Here is a 21,882-nt window from a genome sequence, read left to right as displayed (position 1 = left end):
TTTACGTCCTGAGTGTGCATCGCGTACTGATGAAATTTTTCAGGAGGCGCGTATGTTCAAACGATCAAAACTCAGACAACCCTTACTCGATTCTCACAATCGAAGTATGTAGATCGAAGAGAAAACTCTCAGCTTTTGATAGCAACATTTGCCGAAGCGATAGAATAAAGTACTGTTGAGTTATGGCGCTCGACGGCTACACAGCTTTACATGGCCAGAACAACATTTTTTTGCCATGCGTGGGCGCTCGGTTTTCATTTTATTTTATTTTTGACATTTGGTGCCATGGCAACCGAAGTTCAAATCAGCAGGAGACTCGCGGGAGCGTTCACAAGAAATGTCAGCTCGATACGATTGAGGAGGGTGGAATGGCGGGTGAAAGCTCAGTTTCTTTCACTTGCGCGACTACGCCATGACTTTGGGACAGATTCGCTTAGCTCTATAGCTGTTCAAATACTTTGTGGAGACTTGCTCTTTAGTTCAGCGTTTTGCTCGTTGCAGCAGCTTTCCAGGAACCTCTAGATCCAGTAAATTGGAGCATGGATGTTAGAATACGAACTTATTAGGTGCGGTGTGTTTCAGTAAAAATGACCCATTTTTTTTACAGCATACAAGAAATACAAAAGAAAGACCTTAAAAAACTTTAACATGCAACCCGAGAGCTTCTTTTTCATGTCCCGAAAGTGTTATTCACCTCCTAAAAAAATTTCACGGTTTCCTTCAGACTCGGCTAGAAGCCAAGTTTTCCGCATCAGTAGGAATGCCAACCACCCTTCAAGGATCAAGGTGCACATGCAGCTCCTAAAGCGGTGGGAGGTGAGTAGATCAGCTCACCAGCATGTAGTCAAAGACCGATAATCCCATTCACTGCATGCCTGTTTTCCTCTTGCCAGGCCGCGAGTTCCCGATTAACTGTGTGTCGCAACACGGCTGGAAAAAGTCCTTCCGCTTCCAAGCAGGTCCTGAAGCTGGGACCCTCTGTTTCTCAATCATGGTCTTAGACCATCCCACTATGCCTGACTGCATACTAGGGCATGTTCAAATTGCCTGCTTGCCAATTGATGAAGTTACGAGATTTGTATTTTTCCACTCTTTTCAGTTCCTTGTAGTAGCATCTCAACCATTTCCAACAATTACAACACAATTTCGAATTTCAGCACTACGCCAGGAACTACTGTTGCTGTGCAATGTAAGGATGGCTTCATCTCTAGGAATGGCATGGATGTCACATCACTGACATGTATGGCATCAGGTCATTGGTCACCAAGTCTACCTACTTGTGATGGTGAGTCTTTGCAAATGTTATCAATCTACAGGTGGAATCTCGATAAATTCCCTGTGCTTCACACATCATAGTGGTGAACAACATCCACTTTGCTAGGAATGCGCGCCTTCGGGCAGTGCTGCAATCTTTATCACACTCGAAATGAATGTGTTAGATTTATGGTTCCACAGAACTTGTACATAAAGAAGTCACCTTTTGTGGTTGCAGTGTGGTTGGTCAATGCGGTATCAGTTGTGGTGCTGACACTGGCGCAGGTGGTTAATATATTTAGGAGGTGTAGAACAATCCCACAATCACCGCATGTGGTCTCTGGCCGACCTCGTGACATGACTCCAAGTTGTAGATAAATAATTAACCTGGTTTAGTTGGTGGACTCTAACGCATAACTTGTGCCCCACGGCAATCCTTGTTTCACTTTAATATTTTCTTTGGCTCACCATCTGAGTAGTTTCTGATGATTACCCTTTGGGCTAGGTGTAGAATGTAAACAAAGAAATCTCACGAGAAACATAGCGAGCTTTTCACTCAACACGGCTGCAGGAAATTATGACGGCTCCCGATTCCGAAACATATTAGACACCCTTAGCAAAAAAACGTTATGTTGTACCGGTATTATCGTAAGGGGAAAAATACCGTGATTTGGGTGCGACCTTTAGCAAGATGCACGCTATTTTTAGTACGCTGTTGCCACGAGAGTAGCTTTGATTTCGCGCGGTACAACCATTTTTTGTCACCATATACGCGATACAAGGTGAAATACGTACGGAATATGCAATATTTGGCCAAAAACAAGTACCGTTGGTCACAACAATAAATCAGCCCCCATAACATTTATACGCTGCAGCTTCAACGCTATTTGGGTGATCAAGGTACGAGTACCGTAAAAAATAGCGTTACCGTTGTTTGCTTAGGGCGCGTTCAGACTACCGATAAAAAGTGACCGATTAGGAAAGTCACCAAGGTGATTTGATCACGTGACGTTACTGGCACGTTACCGGTGGGAAAGTTTTACTGCCGCGGCTGCTGCAGCAGTACACTTTCACCGGCAGTAAAAAAGTGCTCAGGCTGCATGCGCGCTGGGAAAAAAGGGAAACTCCCTTGTCAGTGCCGCAGTGAGAGCTGAAAACTTCACGGTCACGAATAGTTTGTTATCGGTAGTGTGAATGTCCTTCACGTTTTATCGGCATTCATGGTTTGACGGGGTTCACGGTAGTCTGAACGCGCCCTCGGGGTGTCTAATGTTTCCGAGAGTGCGCAACGTAAACAAAAAAATCTCACGAGAAGCATAGCGAGCTTTTTACTCAACACCGCAGCAAGAAATTATTACGGCTTATCCGAAACGTATTATTTCATAGCGTATGCATCGCAAACAAAAAATCTCACGAGAAACATGGCGAGCTTTGCACTCAATACCGCTGCAAGAAATTATTACGGCTTATCCGACACGTATTGTTTCAGAGCGCATGCAACTCATTAGTTGAGGAAGTAAAAGAAAAAGTGAAGTGAAGTGTGTGCTCCAAGAGAAACAACTCTGTGTAGCACTGTGGCCGCCTAGACATTACTACAATAGTTATTTATTATTATGCACAGCAACCCACTACTCTGTGCAGCAACCCACTACTCTGTGCAGCAACCCACTACTCTGTGCAGCAACCCACTACTCTGTGCAGCAACCCACTACTCTGTGCAGCAACCCACTACTCTGTGCAGCAACCCACTACTCTGTGCAGCAACCCACTACTCTGTGCAGCAACCCACTACTCTGTGCAGCAACCCACTACTCTGTGCAGCAACCCACTACTCTGTGCAGCAACCCACTACTCTGTGCAGCAACCCACTACTCTGTGCAGCAACCCACTACTCTGTGCAGCAACCCACTACTCTGTGCAGCAACCCACTACTCTGTGCAGCAACCCACTACTCTGTGCAGCAACCCACTACTCTGTGCAGCAACCCACTACTCTGTGCAGCAACCCACTACTCTGTGCAGCACGGGGAAGCAATCCAAGTCAGTTCTGCACATGGATTGAATCACTAATAAGGGGCTGTCCTTATGATAATCATAGCCAGCAATCGCATGTCATCACGTACATTGAAAATCAACATAATTTTGGAAATCAACCTTTTTTCAGGATCACTTTTCAACGAGGACGAAGCAAAGTCGGCCGAACGAAGCCTAGAGGAAGAAAATCACCCTCTCCACTTCACCATCACGATGCTGACATAGATACGAGATGAAACAACTAAAAAATCCACAAGAAAACTGTACGACCATCATCGCGCTGACTTTGGTCTGACTTTGGTCTGAAAATTTCTATCACGATGAAAAATGTACAAGCAGCACTCAAAAATCAGCCACAGACGTACCTTTATCGCTCTCTACTCCTTTTTCAAGGCACAAAAGTCGACTCCAGGAACCAGACATACCAGTGGTCCTTTTCAGCTGCTCCACGAGCGCAGTAAATGTTCACCAAGGGGCGCAGAGCAGCATCCATTCCAGAAAAAGAGCTAAAATACGAGTGAGACTGCATGCCTGAGTTCATGAGTACATGTATGAGTACATGCAGAAAAAAGTCAATTTCAGCGGTTCTGCTCCAAACAGCAACTAGCTTCGACTAGAATCAAAGATTACACCAAAGGATCAAACAACAACCATTTTCTGCAGTTTTTTTGTTGATGGCTTCCTTGTGCTTGGCCCAGCATGCCAAAAATCACACCTCGGAGGAGTACAAAAATTACAACTCTCAGATGTCCTCGATTGCTGGCCATGAAAATTGTGAAGCAACAAAAGGTTGTCAGGTTAAAATGCCTGATGGATTTAATACTAGTATTTGTTTTAGAAACCAATAGTTTGCACGACTACAAAATTAATCCTTGGCTCTCCTCCCGAGTCTAAAACTAATGAGCGTGTATTTTGTGCTAACGATCATGTACTCGGGGTGATGTGTAACGCATGTCAAAGGGCTGCCAATGCTAACAGCTGCAGGGCAGCCGGCTCTCTCAACAGCAAAGGTAATCGACTGCCCTCTGCATCACCCCACATTTCTGGCAGGAACACCAATCGTTATTTCCTTGTCGACCAGTGAAGTCGCAGTTGTGAAGCTTGGGAATGTTGATCAAACATCGTTCTTCATCATCAGAAAATTCAAAAAACTAAGATCTTCAAATGCAGAGAATTTGAATAATAAGCCCACGTGACGTCATCAAAACCATGAAAAAGGAGACAAACTTGGCCCTCCCTGGCTTCATATATCGACTTTTTGGGTCTAGTTTTCGCGATTCCCCATTCCTGGGGGGCCATATAAGGCCCCCATGAAGAGAACACACCACCGAAAAAATTCCCGGAGTGCCCCTTGAAGGTATAGCTGGATTCCTAAAGACGAGCATATCCATTTTCAAATTTTCAGCTTGTGCAGCGCATATAGATCACTTTCTCCAATTGCCAAAGTTGAGGGCTCGTTAGAAAGCTGATAGAATAAGCTTCCGAAAGGTGTGTCTTTTGATATAGTGCAGTGAAGAATCACTGAGCACCGAAGAGCGAAACACGACAGGCTTGAACTTGTGTTCAAATTCAGTGCCTGGCGAGCGAGGCAGTGCTCAAACGAGGACTATCGCTGTGACCCATGGTTGCACGGCGCATGCGCAGTGGGGATCAAATGAAACGCTTGAGCTTCAGGCATCTGCAGGACTTTGAATTTCTATGTTGAGTAAAACTTCAGAAGCGATGAAATCAGTGTGCTGAGCTCTACATTGGATAGGTGCTTATGGTACGGTGAGCCGAACGACAGGTTGTCTTAGTGTGTTCCGTTTGTGCTTCTGTGTGGCTTTCTGCATTTAGCTTGCTCCACCATCTGCAAGAATACCCAAGTGACGTTTTGTACCCATATCAAGCTGGCCAACATACCCGGGGCTATCGACTGCCCATGCACCGGTACTGATACAGTTTGGACGAGATCTGCTGGTAGCTGCGTGCGTAAGTGGTGTTCTCCGTCGGTACAGTTAAACCTCTTTAGGCTGAACGGCAAGGGACCAGTGATATTTTCAACAAAGAAAGTTCCTATTGTGACGGAGTATTGTCCAATATGACCAATACGAGGTCTATTATGGGAAATATGGGCCTAGTAATAGACCGAGGTCCGCTGAGATCTTTTACTTGGGCTCCGGTGAGAGGAGCACTTTTCGCATGAAATCGTTGCCGACGTCACTACCACTATACGCGTGCCAACAAACTTTCAACTTGGAAGACTAAAAGTTCATGCATTAAAAGGTTCGTGTCTTGGACCCGACGGTTTTCAGGTGTAATGCAGAATAAAGATCGATTCACAATACAACTTTTGTCGACGTGCCTTGCGACCTGCGACATCTGCGAGAAGGGATTTCACGAAGCCGGGTGGGCAAGCAAATTAAGTGCCAAGTACGAGAGGGACATAAATTATACAAGGGTTACACCGTGTGAGCGGTATGTAGCGAGAGTATATGTGGTGGGACATGGTTGTGGTGCAGAGAATGCGCAAAGAGTATAATTATGTTTAACTTTAAAGCGTGAACATAATGTTGGCCATTTGATGCGATGCAAAAGGTGCGAGTGTTCTAAGTGTGGGCAAGGGGGAAGGTGGAGACATTTTCTGGCGACTTTCCGCTGGAGTCGTTCCAGCCTGTCAAAGGAAGTGTGTGACAACGGGGTGAGAGCAATGCTCGCATATGAGAACATAAGTACTTCGAAGTAGTATCTACATCTCATAGATGTGAGATAAAGAATCCTTGGCGAGTGTAGACCTTACAGGGATCGATTTATCCGGGTTCCCATCGCAGCCTGAGAATCAAACTTGTTATCGCCCAAAACTGCGATGCACTGGCCATGCATAGCGGTATGTACAAAGACCGTTCTGTGCTGATTGTGTGCAGTGTGCATGCGACTGTTGTACACACTGCTGACTAGGGAGTAGTATTTTACTACTCCAACCAACTGGCCTGTCCTGCTCAGTCCGCGGGCAGGTCGCGGATCGTGCTCTCTATAATTTTGGACACTGCACTAGCATTGGTCGTACATGACTGGAGTCTTTTGAAGTAACAGTTAGTTTTGTACGCGGTGGCGACTTTCCCTGAAGTTCTCTTTTCTTCTTCCACTGTCAAGCTCAGTTTGTTTCTGTGGGACAAGACACAGTTGAAGTAGATGGTTCTTAGTCTCCTGAATCCGATCACTGTCCAGAAGTGTGAAAAAGAACTGGACGCCTTGGGAGTGTCGACTCGTTCCGGTGAAGAAATGGAGAAAAGCGAAAGTTCTTTGCGCTTTGCACGAATTATCACGATCGCTTGAATGCTTTCCTGTGCTTTCTTTGTCTAAGGAATCCGTGGAACTGCCCTGTTGAAGGACATTGTGTTGTGAAGAACTCGAAGTCGGATAGACGCTGAACACACACTTGAGAGGAATCAAAAAAGCGTTTCTGCTGTAACCCTGAGTTTCACGGTTTGAACCGATCATCAGACAGCAGCTGAACATGTAAAAAGCTCAAGGGAAAACGCTAACATAAATACATTCAGGTCGACCGTTCGCTTGGAAAGCACATAGCAACTGCAGCTATTTCCCTCTTCTGTACAAAATCCTGCGACTGTACAGATCTACATGTAAACTTCCAATGAAGGAAAACTGCTAATCAATACTGGGGTCAATTGTAAAACTGTGTAGCAGTGACTGCTATGCAGAACAAATCAAAGTAAATCGACGCCTGGACCTTAGCCTAAAAAGTATATTGAAAGACTTGAGTGATTTTTTGACTAAGTTGGGTGGTCTGTTGCTTTGCGTGCATCCAAAAATCGGAATACTGGTCAGGTATGCAATGACAGATAACGTGTGCATACTGACTGCAGAATCCTGCATACTTGCCGTATAATGGCCTGCTTTCTCCCGCTGCATACTTGCCGCATAATGGCCTGCTTTTACCCACATAATTATGCACCTAATTTTAGGATTTCGTCCATGTCTTTTCAGACAGTCTATTTTAATACCAGAAGGAACTGCAATTTCAAATTTGGACTTCACGGAAAATTTCATTGTTTTTAGGAAATTAGAGGCCACATGCCACGTACTGCTCTTTTCTCTCCGAAACTCAACACTTGCAAGCCAGATATAAAAGAAGGAAAAATCATCAGTCACACCACCAGGTCTCGAACCAGGGACTGCATCAAATAATAACAGTAACACATTCTATGTGCACAAAACGTGCACTCAGTTCTGTAACCGCTTTACGACTGCGTGATCTGGCTTTTGTTGTTCTTTTTATCTCTTCCTTTACCACACAGCCACACATTGCCCAGCTGTAGGCAACACAACCACAACCAATGCCATTCCCAGGTTGGCAGTCGGCACGTCGAGATATGTTGCATGCAATAATGGCTACTCATCTGGCAAAACAGTGCGCAACACCAGCTGTGTGTCTAACGGGACGCTTACACATCAACCAGATTGCAAAGGTTAGAATTTAGTGACGATAGCTCACTCTACAATAAACGTCTTTAGTGTGCATGCATTTTACACTGCACCACACACTCATACTATTATGTAGAAAGGAAAAGGACATATGGAAACGAGTTAAGAGTAACTCAGTCTCAGTCTCAGTACTCTGTCAGTTTTGTGCTTAGTTATTGCACTTTCTGACTGTACATAGTATCTAGTCACAGTGGTGGAGAGTTACTCTTAACTCGTTTCCATATGTCCTTTTCCTTTCTACATTTATTATTGGCTCAATACCCGGGTTTCATACTTTTATGGTCGAAATTGAGATTCTCAAAATACAGTACAGTGAAATCTGTCTCAAGAGACGAGAAAAAGTGGTCGCCGTGGCCAGGTGGTCTTCTTATCCAGGTTCAGTGGGTCACGTGACCATATCCACATGTGACACATCTTTTTGATCAGTGTACACGCCTGCTAGTATGCTAGTTTTGGCAGTCTAGCACGACTGGCGTGCCTGGGGACACTTGGGGTCCTCAGACCTGTCAAGTGTAGATGTGCATGCACCGTGCACATCTACACGTTCTGCACTGATGTGTAGATCTACCATGCATGTTGCACCATGCAATGCACACATTTACATGTACTAGCACTGTGCCACGCGGTCGCAGGTCGGTGGTCATCGGTCGCGTCGAGCGAGTGGTCGCCTTATCCGAGCTGTTTTGAACGTGAATGCGTCCGTGACAAGGAAATGTGGCCACCAAGGTCGAGTGGTCGCCATGGTCCAGTGGTCACCATATCCGAGTGGTCGCCATATCCGAGTGGTCGCCATATCCGAGTGGTCGCCTTTATCCGAGCTGTTTTGAACGTGAATGCGTCCGTGACAAGGAAATGTGGTCAGCATGGTCGAGTGGTCGCCATGGTCGAGTGGTCACCATATCCGAGTGGTCGCCATATCCGAGTGGTCGCCTTATCCGAGCTGTTTTGAACCTGAATGCGTCCGTGACAATGAAATGTGGTCACCATGGTCGAGTGGTCGCCATGGTTGAGTGGTCACCATATCCGAGATGTCGCCATTACAGGTTTTACTGAACATGTATATTGACTTCCCTGATTACACAGGACAGTCAGGTCATGTTCGATTGGTTGGATCCGGATCTAGACCGATTGATTGGATCCTTTGGATTCACCAAAATTTAGATGGATTGAGTGGATCCTTTGTATCCACCAAGGTCCAATCAAATCTTTCCCTTGATTGTACCTGGAATTTCCGTGACTTGAGGGTTTCCATGAGAGAAAGCTGCGATTTCCGCATTATCGCTTTTATTCTCTCCATTTGTTCACTTACCGCGTACAGAGTACGAATTTTGGCAAGAAAAAGAATGCGGTGGGCCTGGTCAACCCTTCTCCCCGCGATGAGTTGACTGGATCCAAATCCAAAGGATCCTGATCCGGATTCGACCCGGATCCTACCAATGCAACGTGCCCTTAGGTTCAGAAAGGACGAAAACAACGGTCAAATTTAAATTTACAGGGCTGTACTGTAGTCTCTCGTTGCTGCTGATCGCGATAGTATAGGCAGCTTGTTTATCAGTGTAGTTGGTTTCTTTTTAATCCCCTGATGAATCTCGTAATATACTGGTCATGACTGTTTGCTCCAGAGATTCTCAATATCGGGGATATTTTGGAAAAAGTCCAAATTGGAGTAAAAGACACATTGAACGAGGGATCACTGCTTCTCAGCACAGAGCATGGGAGCCAAACTGCTTTGAGGTGGCTGGGGCGTGACAACTTTCCGGGGGGAATTTTAACTGCATTTTTGAATTTATTGGCAAGGTGGAAATGAAATTTAAAATTGTTTTTCGGTGACTAAGGACGTTTAGCAATGCGAAAGTTCGAAAGAAAATTCGAGTATGGGAATGAGTACAGAAAAAAAGCTCGAAACTTCGAAAACTTGGACGCGAAGTTGCAGTGATTTGCGAAAGTAACTTTCTTTTTTCTCGGTAAGCATTCGACTACAAGGAATAGTAATGTTACAGCCCCCTGCCTGAGACTGAGCTGCATATACGGTACGGTACTGTAATATTCAAATAGCTTCGAGAAAAAGTCCTTTCGCATTGCTAAACCTCACAAGTTTTCTTTTTTGAAACAGATTTTCGCGAAATATCACCACCACAAAAAGTTCGAATTTTCGCATTGCTAAACGTCCTAACTGGAGAATAGCCTTCTCTAGCTTTATTTTTATTTTTTTTACTTTTGGACAAAATTTGCAAACTAACATCATCTGCATCCATTTCAACACACTGGGTGATGCGGAACAATCAAATCCTATAGCATTATAGGATCCGACAAATAAAACTGCCATGTCCTCTCTAGAACGGCCCCATAAGTCAAGCGATGATAATACTGGCACTCTTGAAAACTTCTGTAGAGAACCTACTGATAGTGTCCTAACACCTTACGATATAATGTAGGCACACAACTTATCCCGGGCGGAAGCAGGGTCATGATTAGACTAGTGCAAAACAATTTCGTCTGAACTCCTCCAGCCTGTTGTGAATGGGAATAATAGTTGAGAAAGTAGTACTTGTACTTGTGACTGGTTGATTGACCCATGTGTGTTAATCTATTCCTCTTATAGATATCAATGAGTGTAACAGCATGTGTGTTAATCTATTCCTCTTATAGATATCGATGAGTGTAACAGCATGTGTGTTAATCTATTCCTCTTGTAGATATCAATGAGTGTAACAGCATGTGTAACAGTACATCATCACACTGCAACAACACATTGGGAAGTTTTGTGTGCACATGTGATCCTGGATATACTAGCGATGGATTTAATTGCACAGGTTAGCAATTAGCCTACATGTAGTGTGTGTGTGTCGGTGTGTGGGTGCCCGCTCGCTCGCGCGTATGTACATAATGTGTGTGTGTGATTGTGTGCGTGTGTGTGTGTGTGTGTGTGTGTGTGCTGGCGCCCGCACACTCGCGCATATGTGTGTGCGTGATTCCGGCGCCTTGATAGCTTCCACCAAAACAGTATCCTGTGTGTTTCGTGAAAACAACGTCGGGAGGAACATGTTACTAGTGAGCGGCATTGAGAAACGTGGAATGACCCATCGATATTGTCCTAACGGCTTCGGAAGCTGTGGCTTGGATGGCTTAGCCATGTGTCACCCATGCCAGATATTCGCAGCTTTTGCTTTGCTTTTTCCCATGGCCTCGGCCTACGTGTGGTCCCAGCCTTCGCTAGATGAATGTGATTTTGTCTGATCTTTTCCACATCGGCATTGGTAATCTGGCCTGGTAGGAGATCGTTCCGGATCTTTCTGCTTGTCAGGTATCAACCATTGTGTCGGGCCTCACCAGACCTTACCATGACCAATCTCAGCGTGGGGACTGTAGTATCTGCCATCGCTCATTTCGTCAGCCAGGTGGCAAAGCAAGGCGAAATGTAGCTCAAAGAGACGTCTCTCTATTCAGGAGCAGCATGGTGCTGTGCAGTGTGGTACATGCATACGAAAAGCTACCATTTACAGAGCCACAATGTGGTCAGCATGCTCTTCATCTGTGTACCAACTAGACATACTTGATCCAGTCCAGACCAACAGGCACTTAATATACCTTGCATTCTCTCTTGGAAAATGTGACTTGGGATACCATGTGAATAGATGTCCATGACACCTGCCACCCTCGCGTCAAAAGGCACGTGGCTTCTCCATTTCGCATGCCATCAAATTAAAAAAATCAGGCATTTTTCTTCTTTTTTCGTTTTTTTTTTCTTTTTTTCCGCGAGGACGCGGGGTTCTTTTTTCATGGAGGGGTGGTATGTAAGACCCACAATTAATTAAAATAATATTATATTAAACTCGGGTATTGAGCCAATAATAAAAGTAGAGATGTGTTGAAGCTAGGTGTCAGGACGTCGAATGTCTCAGTACTCTGTCAGTTTTGTGCCTAGTTGTTGCACTTTCTGACTGTATATGGTATCTAGTTACAGTGATGGACAGTTACTCTTAACTCGCTTCCAAATGTCCTTTTCCTTTCTACTAATATTATATTAATTCATATAATTCATTAGTTCATGCATTATTCATTTGGCCTGGGTAGCTACTTGCACGTCCATGTTTCCCATAGCTACCCAGGCCCATTAAATTGCGTTGCCTTTCTCTCAACTCTCTCTCGATTCTCGACTCTCGACTCTCACTCGAACCATTGAAGATCTGCTCGGCTGTTGCTTGAATTGTTTGAATTCTACAGAAGTCTAAAAAGAGGTTTAACCAAAATCAATTTTCTTGTCACTCTGATCAGTGGATTTTCGTGACTGAAGAATAATAGTGTACAGCAGAGAAAAAATGATTTTTGGAATGATATAATTATACAAAAAAGGGCTCAAAAGAGGAGCGGGAACAACGACGTGAGATAATAGTTAAACAATGTGTTCACTTACGAACTAGAGTGCTACTTCATGCTTCTTATGCCTACACAGAACTGACTTGCACAGACGAATACACACAGCTTCAAGCACCTGTAATTGTCGAGCACATCGTGCGCGACAAAGTACAGTGAAACATAAATCATCATAATAAAATTATACTTCTAAACACTTAGGGTGTGACAAAAAATGAAGATATACAGCAGACTTCTGATTATCACCATTTTCATCCAGCTCCTCCGTCCCGATGCTGCCGTCGTCGCCAATCCGATCATCGCCGTCCCCATCACCTCCGTCAATCTCGTCATCCAATACATTGATGTATTCCTTGTCAATTCTCTCTGTTTTTCCTTGTTATTCCATTGTCCAGTTGACTCCGCCTTTTGACTCCTCCTTTGAACAGTACGTTTGGTCTCTCCCTCAGGAACAGCGAAGGTCACCTTAGTTCCATATTAGAGAGGTTCCGGCGTACGATTTTCCGTGCCAAAATCCGTACAGGCGCTACGGATTCAAATGTTCAAAATAACAAGGCATAGCGCGGGAATATGGCGTGTTTACGATCATAACCTAGGTAATGACGGCAAACACACAAGTTCCTTTCTCCGGAATATTTCACTGCTCGAAAACGGCGTATAAAAGATCCGTAGCGCCTCTACGGATTTTGGCACGAGAAAATTCTCTAGTGTTAAGTCTCATAGTAGTTGAAGGTGTAGGTAGCCATTGAGCGTCTAGGCCGTTCACACGCCTCTCCTGCATTCAGGATCAGGTCCATGTACATCATGTCCCAGGACTCCATTGTAGGAGACCCCAACAGGTCCACACTCAACGCAGAGGTGGGTGATGGCTACGGTGGAGGCAGTGGCACTACTGGCATCAAGGGTTCAATTTCTCTGTCAGGCTCACCGTACCCAACAGGTCGACATTGTTGAGTGCATTCGTGTGTTGGTTGTGTGGCATGCTCAGTATCCCTAGGATGTGAGTTGTTGGCGTGTGTGGTTCTCAAGGACTGTGCCGGAAGTTGTGCATCCGATAGAGATGAACACACCACAATGAGAAGAAGTGATTGTATACCAACAACAACAATACCGATATACGTAATAAATGGCCAGATTCTACAAAATCTTCTTTTTTACTGTACTGTGGCACCAAAGGATGTACCCAACACCGCAGAGGCAGAGCGAAATAGAGAACAACAAGGACAATCAAGGCTTGTTTGTTGCTACTTCAAGTGTCATGCTCTCACAATCATCAGCCCCCCCCCCCTCCCTCTCTCTTGCCTGATGATTGCGAGAGTGTGAAACTTGAAGTAGCAGCAAACAAGCCTTGACTATCCTTGTTGTTCTGTACTCTACTGTGTCTATGATTTTCATGACGGTGGAAAAGACGGCCACGATGAAGGCAAACTCCCGTTATTCCTACACTACTTAACTTATGACCCATACGACAAGTCAGCTGAAAATGGGTATGCATAATGCCAAGAGTACATGTTCCCACTCTTGCCATTGATGTCAATCTGTTGCAGTATTAGAAATGACCATGTGCAGAAAGGTTTGCGTAATTTGTGTTCACAAATGCAAGTTGATGTGTGTGCATGTGTACGTGCGTGTGTGTGTGTGTGAGTGTGTATGTGAGTGTGTGTGTGTGTGTGTGTGTGCATGTGTGTGTGTGTGTGTGTGTGTGTGTGTGTGTGTGTGTGTGTGTGTGTGTGTGTGTGCATGTGTGTGTGTGTGTGTGCGTGTGTGTGTGTGTGCGTGTGTGTGTGTGTGTGTGCGTGTGTTTGTGTGTGCATGTGTGTGCGTGCATGTGTGTATGCGTGTTGGTATGTTATTGTGTGTGTGTGTGTTCTGGTGTCCTTCTATTGACTTTGTTTGACTGGAGAAGTGGATATTCCTAGTGGAAAGTCAAGTTTAACCGGAGGTCAAGTGGCAGGAGTAGTCATTGGCCCCTTGCTGCTGTTCGCATTGATTGGAGGCATTGTGTTCACCCTAACCAAAAAAAAGTCTCATGGATTGGGGTAAGTGCAAGTTGCATTACTTCACTATGTTTCGTTAGCATGGGAACGTTGGGAGGATAAAGGTTAACCCTTGCAGCATTTAACCCTTTAAGAGCCACAGGAAAATTTCAAAATTCTGCATTTTTTCGTGTTCCTTGGATCATAGCTTCAGTTCTACTCACTCAATCCTCACAATCTAGGGCTTCCTGGAACGGTCTCCGCGAGAGGAAGAGAATGAGGTCGATCATGATAGCCAGCACACCGTCTATCCAGCGCTAGATCGCAGCGACAGTACGAAAAATGCCCCAAATGCATCCAATTGCGTCCCGCTCCAGATATTTCATTTTACTCGATCGTGGAGTTCCAATTTTTTCGCTGTGTACTCTTGACAATATCAACAGTGAAACCCGTGCAAATTCGAGTGAACCAGCTTGACGAAAAGTCTCAAAATTCTTAACACTAAACTCGCACTGCGCGCTTTTGAAAGTGCCGCGATCGCGGCTCAACTTACGAGTTATTTATCTCAGGAAACGTTGCTCGCAGCGCTTCGCGAATTGTTTCTCCCGACAGGTGAGAGTTTTCTCTTCGCCCTAGATATTTCGATCACTGGATGTGAGTGAGATTGGACTGAGTTACGATCTTTTGAAGTTTTGCATTTTAATGTGTCGTTTACATTCAAGTATGGGGCGGCCCTTAAAGGGTTAATACTTAATAGTCATTTATAAGATTTGGGTAGGGTCGGTGGTCTCTTGTGCAGTCGGCACTGCTGAATCTGCGATGTTTGGGACATATCTGCACGCATCACCCACCTTCTTAGCCCAATTTTGTTTAGAGCCCTCTCTCGAAGAGTGACCTCTCCGAAATCGTGCTCCTGTCTCGAGTTGTTCCCCTGTCTCGAATTGTGCCCCTGTCTGGAATTGTGCCCCCGTCTCGAATAGTGCCTCTGTCTCGAATTGTGCCCCTGTCTCGAATAGTGCCGCCTGTCTCGAATAGTGCCCCCTGTCTGTAATAGTGCCCCTGTCTCGAATAGTGCCCCTGTCTCGAAAAGTGACCCTGTCTTGAATAGTGCCCCTGTCTCGAATAGTGCCCCTGTCTTCTTAGCCCAATTTTGTTTAGAGCCCTCTCTCGAAGAGTGACCTCTCCGAAATCGTGCTCCTGTCTCGAATTGTTCCCCTGTCTTGCATCGTGCCTCTGTCTCGAATTTGTTCCCCTGTCTCGAATTGTGCCCCTGTCTGGAATTGTGCCCCTGTCTCGAAAAGTGCCTCTGTCTCGAATTGTGCCCCTGTCTCGAATAGTGCCGCCTGTCTCGAATAGTGCCCCCTGTCTGTAATAGTGCCCCTGTCTCGAATAGTGCCCCTGTCTCGAAAAGTGACCCTGTCTTAAATAGTGCCCCTGTCTCGAATAGTGCCCCCTGTCTCAAATAGTGCCCCTGTCTCAAATACTGCCCCTGTCTCGAAAAGTGCCTCTGTCTCGAGTAGTGCCCCTGTCTCGAATTGTGCCCCTGTCTCGAATAGTGCCCCCTTTCTCAAATAGTGCCCCTGTCTCAAAAAGTGCCCCTGTCTCAAATAGTGCCCCTGTCTCAAATAGTGCCCCTGTCTCGAAAAGTGCCCCTGTCTCAAATAGTGCCCCTGTCTCGAAATGTGCCCCTGTCTCGAATAGTGCCCCCTTTCTCAAATAGTACCCCCTTTCTCAAATAGTGCCCCTGTCTCAAATAGTGCCCCTGTCTCAAATAGTGCCTCTGTCTCGAATTGTGCCCCAGTCTCGAATTGTGCCCCTGCCTCTCAGAGTCCATGATAAAATAATTAATAAATAAAAGCCTCTGTCGTGCCTGCAGGTACACATCTATATCGCCATACTCTCATACCTTTTCACAAGTTTTCAGCTTAGAGAGCGTTGTGTAGTCTTGGAAGTGTTTACCGCCAGGTGTGCTTCAACCACCATCTCGTCCCATGTCATTTTTATTGTGCTATATTGGAGTTTTCAGATAATTGTGTTACTCGCATGCCATTATTTTGGTGCTAAAGTTTAGTATTTCTCTACCAGTTTTATTCAGTTCCAGTTTTTTTTTCCGTGCACTTGATCACAAGGACATTTTCACCCAGCTCAAGTTCACACTACCACAAGAACGTATGGAGCGGTGGAGAATTGTGGCAAACCACACATGAAGGGAATGCAGCAGTTTCTTGCGTGTCAAGTCACACCCTTGCTCAGGAGGAAAGAGAAAAGGTTTTAGGGGGTATTTGGGCAAATTCCTGTTCTAGAACCTCCTTTCAATTCGGAAATGTGCTATGTCATTCCAAAACAACATGGAAAAAGAAGAAGAAAAAGTCGCTCATGAGGGGCTCCAACCCATGAGCCGCAGGAAGTAATGTCTCCACTCATGATCTGCACAGAAGGATGCTGGGAAGACCAGTTTGTGACACCCAATCAAGCTACCTTAACCCTAACACTTCCGGAGGCATCATAATATGATGTATTTGCGAATTTCAAAATGGGATTGCTGTTGTATGGGGCTTAGAATCTCCCCAATTTTTATTTTTGTATTTTGTTAATGGCAGTGGGTTGTTTTTTCAAAAATTTAGTACAGTACCGAAATGCCAGGGGGTGCTACCTAGAACTACCGCGCGGCATCATATGACTCCACACACCATAGGCATCAATGAAAGGGCGAATTTGGCTTAGAACCACACGTGAATAACGTGAAGAGGAATCCATTGGGGAGCAAGGAGATTGGGGACCATGAAGGTGGTGGTTTGTACATATGGATATGCTAATATACACATTTCACGTGTCGTTATGGTCAATATCATAATCCCGAATCCTGCCGAAACAGACAAATTTGTTTTTTCTAAGTTTGGAAAGTGATTCGCTATATCAACTGCAGAATAGAATTATATGAAGTGCCAGGGCAGTTATAATATTCTAGGAACGTCCTTTGAGTTTACGTTGGTCTGGCGGAAGCCATGTTCAGTAGGCGCAGTGTCGCTGCCGGTAAAGCATTTCATTTTATTTTGAAACATTTTGGGCAGGAGTTTGGGGATGAATGCGAGGAGAGTGCCTGGAGCATTGTGCGCGAGCAATTAGAAGTGACCGAAAACAGAGACACATAGTTATATGCTCCAGATGAAGATGAGTGAATATGAATTGCTCCGGCTTCTCTATCAGTCTGATACGGGACCGGAGTCGAGGGAGCAGGCGGATAACGGCGGTGATAAAGCTATGGAGCCATACACATAACTGAACATCAATCTCCAAAACTCGGGATTGATTTCCTTCATGAAGCTGGGTTCTCTGGCAAAGTTGGTAGATAGTGGAAAATGTGTTGCACCAAGCAAGCGCGAACACGCACAACCGGTTGTTGTTGCTTCCGAAGTTTGCGGGCTTTTCCGAGGTATTCACAATTTTGAAGATGGGGCAGATGCATTATGTATCTAATATTGACTGAGTACGAGGTCAATATAGGAAATAAAAGCCGAGTAAAAGACCGAGGCGAAGCCGAGGTCTTTTACGAGGTTTTTATTTCCTATACTGACCAAGTTCGAAGTCAGTATTAGATTTATCACGACAAACAGTCCGTATTTTAAATTCCAGAACGATAACCTCATGAATCCCAGTTTTATGATTGCACAACCGTTGCACCACCACCTACTCATGCAGTGACAATGCTGCACTAGGCACCGTTCAACTGCGCAACCCCTAAGCAGTCAAATATAAGCAGTCAATATAGCCCTAAGGAGTGAAATATGCAGGAATATTTGACGGCTTAGGTATGGCAAAAATCTATGCGAGTCAATACTAAGGGAGTGATAATTGTATTTATTGACCAGAACATGATCCATGTTATGATCAAGTGCACAAGGTAGGAGGGAAAATAGAACATTTGGAGAGGACTCTACTTTGAGTGAAGGCAATACAATGGCATTGGTTTCGCAAATTTGCGCAAGAGGCGTCCTCTGTACTCGCAATAATCTGCCGACTGCCCTTCGTTTCGATAGGAATGGATGCCATATAATCAAGTAAAAGCCCTAAAATAGTTTTCAGGAACTACTCTGCTACTTGAGGTTTGATCAGGAAGATGGTCTCCGGACACGTCGAACGGAAAGTATTCCTTTGCTATGAGTCGCAACACCACGTTCTCCTTTCGTTCGTAAATGTATTGATCATACAGTCAAAGAATGACAAACCTGGCTGAGAAAAATCCAGCAAGTTGGCACAGCAGCAGCCATTTCCGGGGTAGTGGACTGAAATGTAGAGTTTGCAGGATGAGCATGGCAAGCATGTGGTCTTTTATTTTTCCGTAAACTGAGGAGAGGTTGCCCTTTTGCTGTGCGCAATGTCAGCTGCTGGTCTCCAAGATAGTGCACCTGTCATTGGTTCTTCCTTTTAGAAGGTACTTCCTCCGCGTCATTAAAATTGTCGCTTCGCACATCGCAATATTTGAGACTTGGCTCGTCTTAGTCAGACTGTCGGAATCGCTGTTTTCTGTGTTCGAATACTGGTACGACCTTTCCTGCGCAATGTCTACTTGTCACTGAAGCCGCTGTGGTCTCGGACTTTGTCGGAGCGCTCTTCCGCACCAAGCAAATTCATCGCGCTCCGCATTATTCCGCCGCAGAGCGCATTGCGTTTTCTGAAGTTCGTGCTGTCCCACATCGTTCGCGTGGGCATTTATCAAGACTGCAAGCTCAGGTATAAGAAACCTGGAATCTTTCCTGAGTACGAAATGCTGAGGTTTACGATGGCAAGAACAAAGCGGTCTCAAATTCCTGAAATGCGCTACTTGTGGCTCATGTTGCTGCGAAGGTAGCAGGTCTGAAAACACCAACAAAATCGACGAAGCGCTTGCCAAGGAAAGAAGGTGCGAAACTGCTTACCCTGTCCCGCTGGAAGGTCGTTACAGTGTACTTGAAAATTGCTAGCTTGCCTTGATCGCCTGCCACCTGGAGGCATGGGGATATGGATCGCTTGAAAACGAATTTTTTTGACCTGAATTTGACCATGCGTCTAGTTCAGCGTATTGTTGAGTGCTGAAGGGTCTGCCTCAAACTCTGATGAAGACGTCGACCTTAGCTGCAAGTGCAGCGATGCGGGGGCGGGGGGGGGGGGGGTGTCACATACTAAAGCTTGGTCTGTCGACAATGCTCTGCCTCAATTTCTAGCTGATTTCTTTGCCCTTCGAGTGGACAAAAAATTCGAAAAATCGCTCTGGGAAGCGACAACTTTAATGACGCGGAGGAAGTACCTTTTATACCAAGGACTTCTGTTTCTACACAGTCATATTGCCGAAAATAATTCTAATCAGGCATGTTTAAGTCCGGTGCAGTCATATGATGCCTCCGGTACTTCTAGGGTGGTTGAAATCTTGATAGTTCTAGGGTTAAAAATCCTTCCTTATGCAAAGTTGTGTATGACCAACTGCCCCCTCCCCCCCCCCCCCTCCACCCCACCCACCCCCACCTCCCCCCGCCCTTCTTCCTATTACTTCTTTCTATTTCCCCCGTTCTTGTACCAATTAGAAAAATTAAAAAAATTCTGAAGAACTGCGGCCGTTTAAGTCTATAAAAATAAGACCTCACGTCTGTGTGTGGGGTACAAGTTGGTCAATTGGTCTACTGTCCATGCGTGTTCTACGTCATAGTGAATGACTGCTTTTTGCAACAATCTATCCTACACTACTCAACATAGTGCACCAGGTGTAAGAATAAATGGGAAAAAATAATAATCCGCCGGCGTTCCTGACCAGCCAACCGCTGTTTTTGCACCAGGACGGAATTTTCCGAAAATTACGAACGACGCTAGCATAACTGGAAAATACTGCTCTTCAGTTTACTAGAATACCGGCATGAATATCTCTGAAGTTTAAGTTTATGACAGGATTTATGCCATTAGATACTGAACATAAATTCATAATGGAGTACAGTAAACAAAATAACATGCAAACTGGAACAGTAGCACAGTCCCTTAAAGTACTGCTGGTGGTGCTGCCCTTGAAAAGAGTTGTTCATCAGGATCTTATAAAATACAGCAATACCAACTTGCATTGAGCCAAGGGCAATGTGTTGTGTTTATTTTGTTTGCAGTGAGAACAGTGGGAAGGTTTTCAACAAGCCTTAGCAAGTGGAAAAAGCTGACGGCCAGTTCCAGTCATTGTTAGCATTCCTGTAGTGTTACACCACGCATACACATGCATGCATAATTATGTCAACACACCTATACACAATTATTATGCATGACTGTAAGAGGTAATAATCAGTACGCATTTCACACGATGTCACCTGATGCCTTTATTTCACTTCGTGTTGGTACTTCTCTGTACTTTGATGCTACTTGCATGAAGCTAATCTTGGTCTAAGGACATATTGGTAGGAAATATTGATAAGGAAACTTAGCATTGATTGAATTGAAGCATGCACGACTTCAGGTTTGTCTATTGTGACGGTTTACCTCTCCTGGTGGTCCATCAAGTTTGTTGCCCTTGGATGTATTGTCAATGTCGCTACATTCAGCTTGAAGATATTAATTACATAGTGCCTATCCTAAATGCATTTCCACTGATATCTGTGAAGGAGTATTTTCGCTGTGCACTGTTACATTTTGCCTCCAAGTTTATTTGTTATCACAAATCTATACTGTTGTTGATCAAATTAATGTAGCTGCAATCAGCTAGAACAGTTGGTTTTCCATTAATTGAAGAGAGCATTCTTACAGCACATAGTGCCTATCGTAGATGTATTTCCACTGCAATCTGTGAAGAAGTACATCAACTATGCACTGTCACATTTTGCCTCCAAGTATGTCAGTTTGTCATGAGGAATCTGTACTTGTTGATAAAATAATGTCGCTGCACTTAGCTAGAACAGTTGATTTCTAATTGATATTAAAGTGACCATCCTTACAACACATAGTGCCTATCGTAGATGCAAGTCCACTGGTATCTGTGAAGCAGTATATTCTCTATGCACTGCTACATCTAGTCTACAAGTCTGTTAGATTGCAATGAAAAATCGGTTACTTCAAGATTTATGAGAGTTGTTGTGGTCTATAGGGAGTTCCCCTATCATTATTTTTGCTCCAAGAAACTCGTACATGGCTGGGGCAGCCAATAACCACTTTGGAGTGGTGATTGCAGGGTTTTTTATAGCCAACCACAGCGTATTACCCTAAGAGTGGATTGAGCGAGGTCATCTGCAATTAAACGCAGCAAATGTTCTATTTTCTCCACTTTCTGGAACAATAATGTGTCACCTGTTGCTATGAAGTTGAAGTTTGGTCTTCAGTGGTGCCCTCACCAAAACTTTGGCCTGATCGGCCGTCTCTAAGGGTACAAAATGTAATCCTGCAGCAAGGATTTTTTGAGGCCATGAAAGTAGGTGTACCCGTACGAGTAGAATAACGGTCTACACTCGGGAATGTTACTCACAGACCTGTAAAATCACATTGGCAAGGTACAGGCACCAGTTTTCCGAGTGTTGCAACGAAGTAGGGAAATAATCATCCCATGATCTTCTACAATGTACATGTGGCTACTTCGACGTATGCATGTCATTATGCAGCATACGGAACGGCAACAAAAAATAATTCAAAAAGACGTTATTGAAAAAAAGGCTTTTTAAAAAGGCCATGTGTTTCTACGTTCATTGGTATTACATGTGTTTCTACGTTCATTGGTATTACATGTGTTTCTACGTTCATTGGTATTACATGTGTTTCTACGTTCA

At 44.7% G+C, this 21,882-nt stretch overlaps 1 protein-coding gene across 1 annotated transcript in view; it reads left to right on the top strand.

Annotated features, from left to right (window-relative positions):
• Nucleotides 1-21,187, top strand: part of LOC135812669 (fibrillin-2-like) — a 62,562-nt gene extending 41,375 nt beyond the window's left edge. The window contains exons 8-13 of the mRNA XM_065325948.1: nucleotides 1,100-1,285; nucleotides 5,124-5,258; nucleotides 7,586-7,756; nucleotides 10,469-10,585; nucleotides 14,053-14,185; nucleotides 20,245-21,187. Of these exons, the coding sequence (XP_065182020.1) occupies nucleotides 1,100-1,285; nucleotides 5,124-5,258; nucleotides 7,586-7,756; nucleotides 10,469-10,585; nucleotides 14,053-14,185; nucleotides 20,245-20,278 (776 nt within the window). The 3' untranslated portion in view covers nucleotides 20,279-21,187. The remainder of the gene's footprint in view (nucleotides 1-1,099; nucleotides 1,286-5,123; nucleotides 5,259-7,585; nucleotides 7,757-10,468; nucleotides 10,586-14,052; nucleotides 14,186-20,244) is intronic.
• Nucleotides 21,188-21,882: the final 695 nt, after the last annotated feature.

Source organism: Sycon ciliatum, chromosome 3, assembly GCF_964019385.1.
Source record: "Sycon ciliatum chromosome 3, ocSycCili1.1, whole genome shotgun sequence".
Lineage (NCBI taxonomy): Eukaryota > Metazoa > Porifera > Calcarea > Leucosolenida > Sycettidae > Sycon > Sycon ciliatum.
This window is presented reverse-complemented; position numbering and strand designations above follow the sequence as displayed.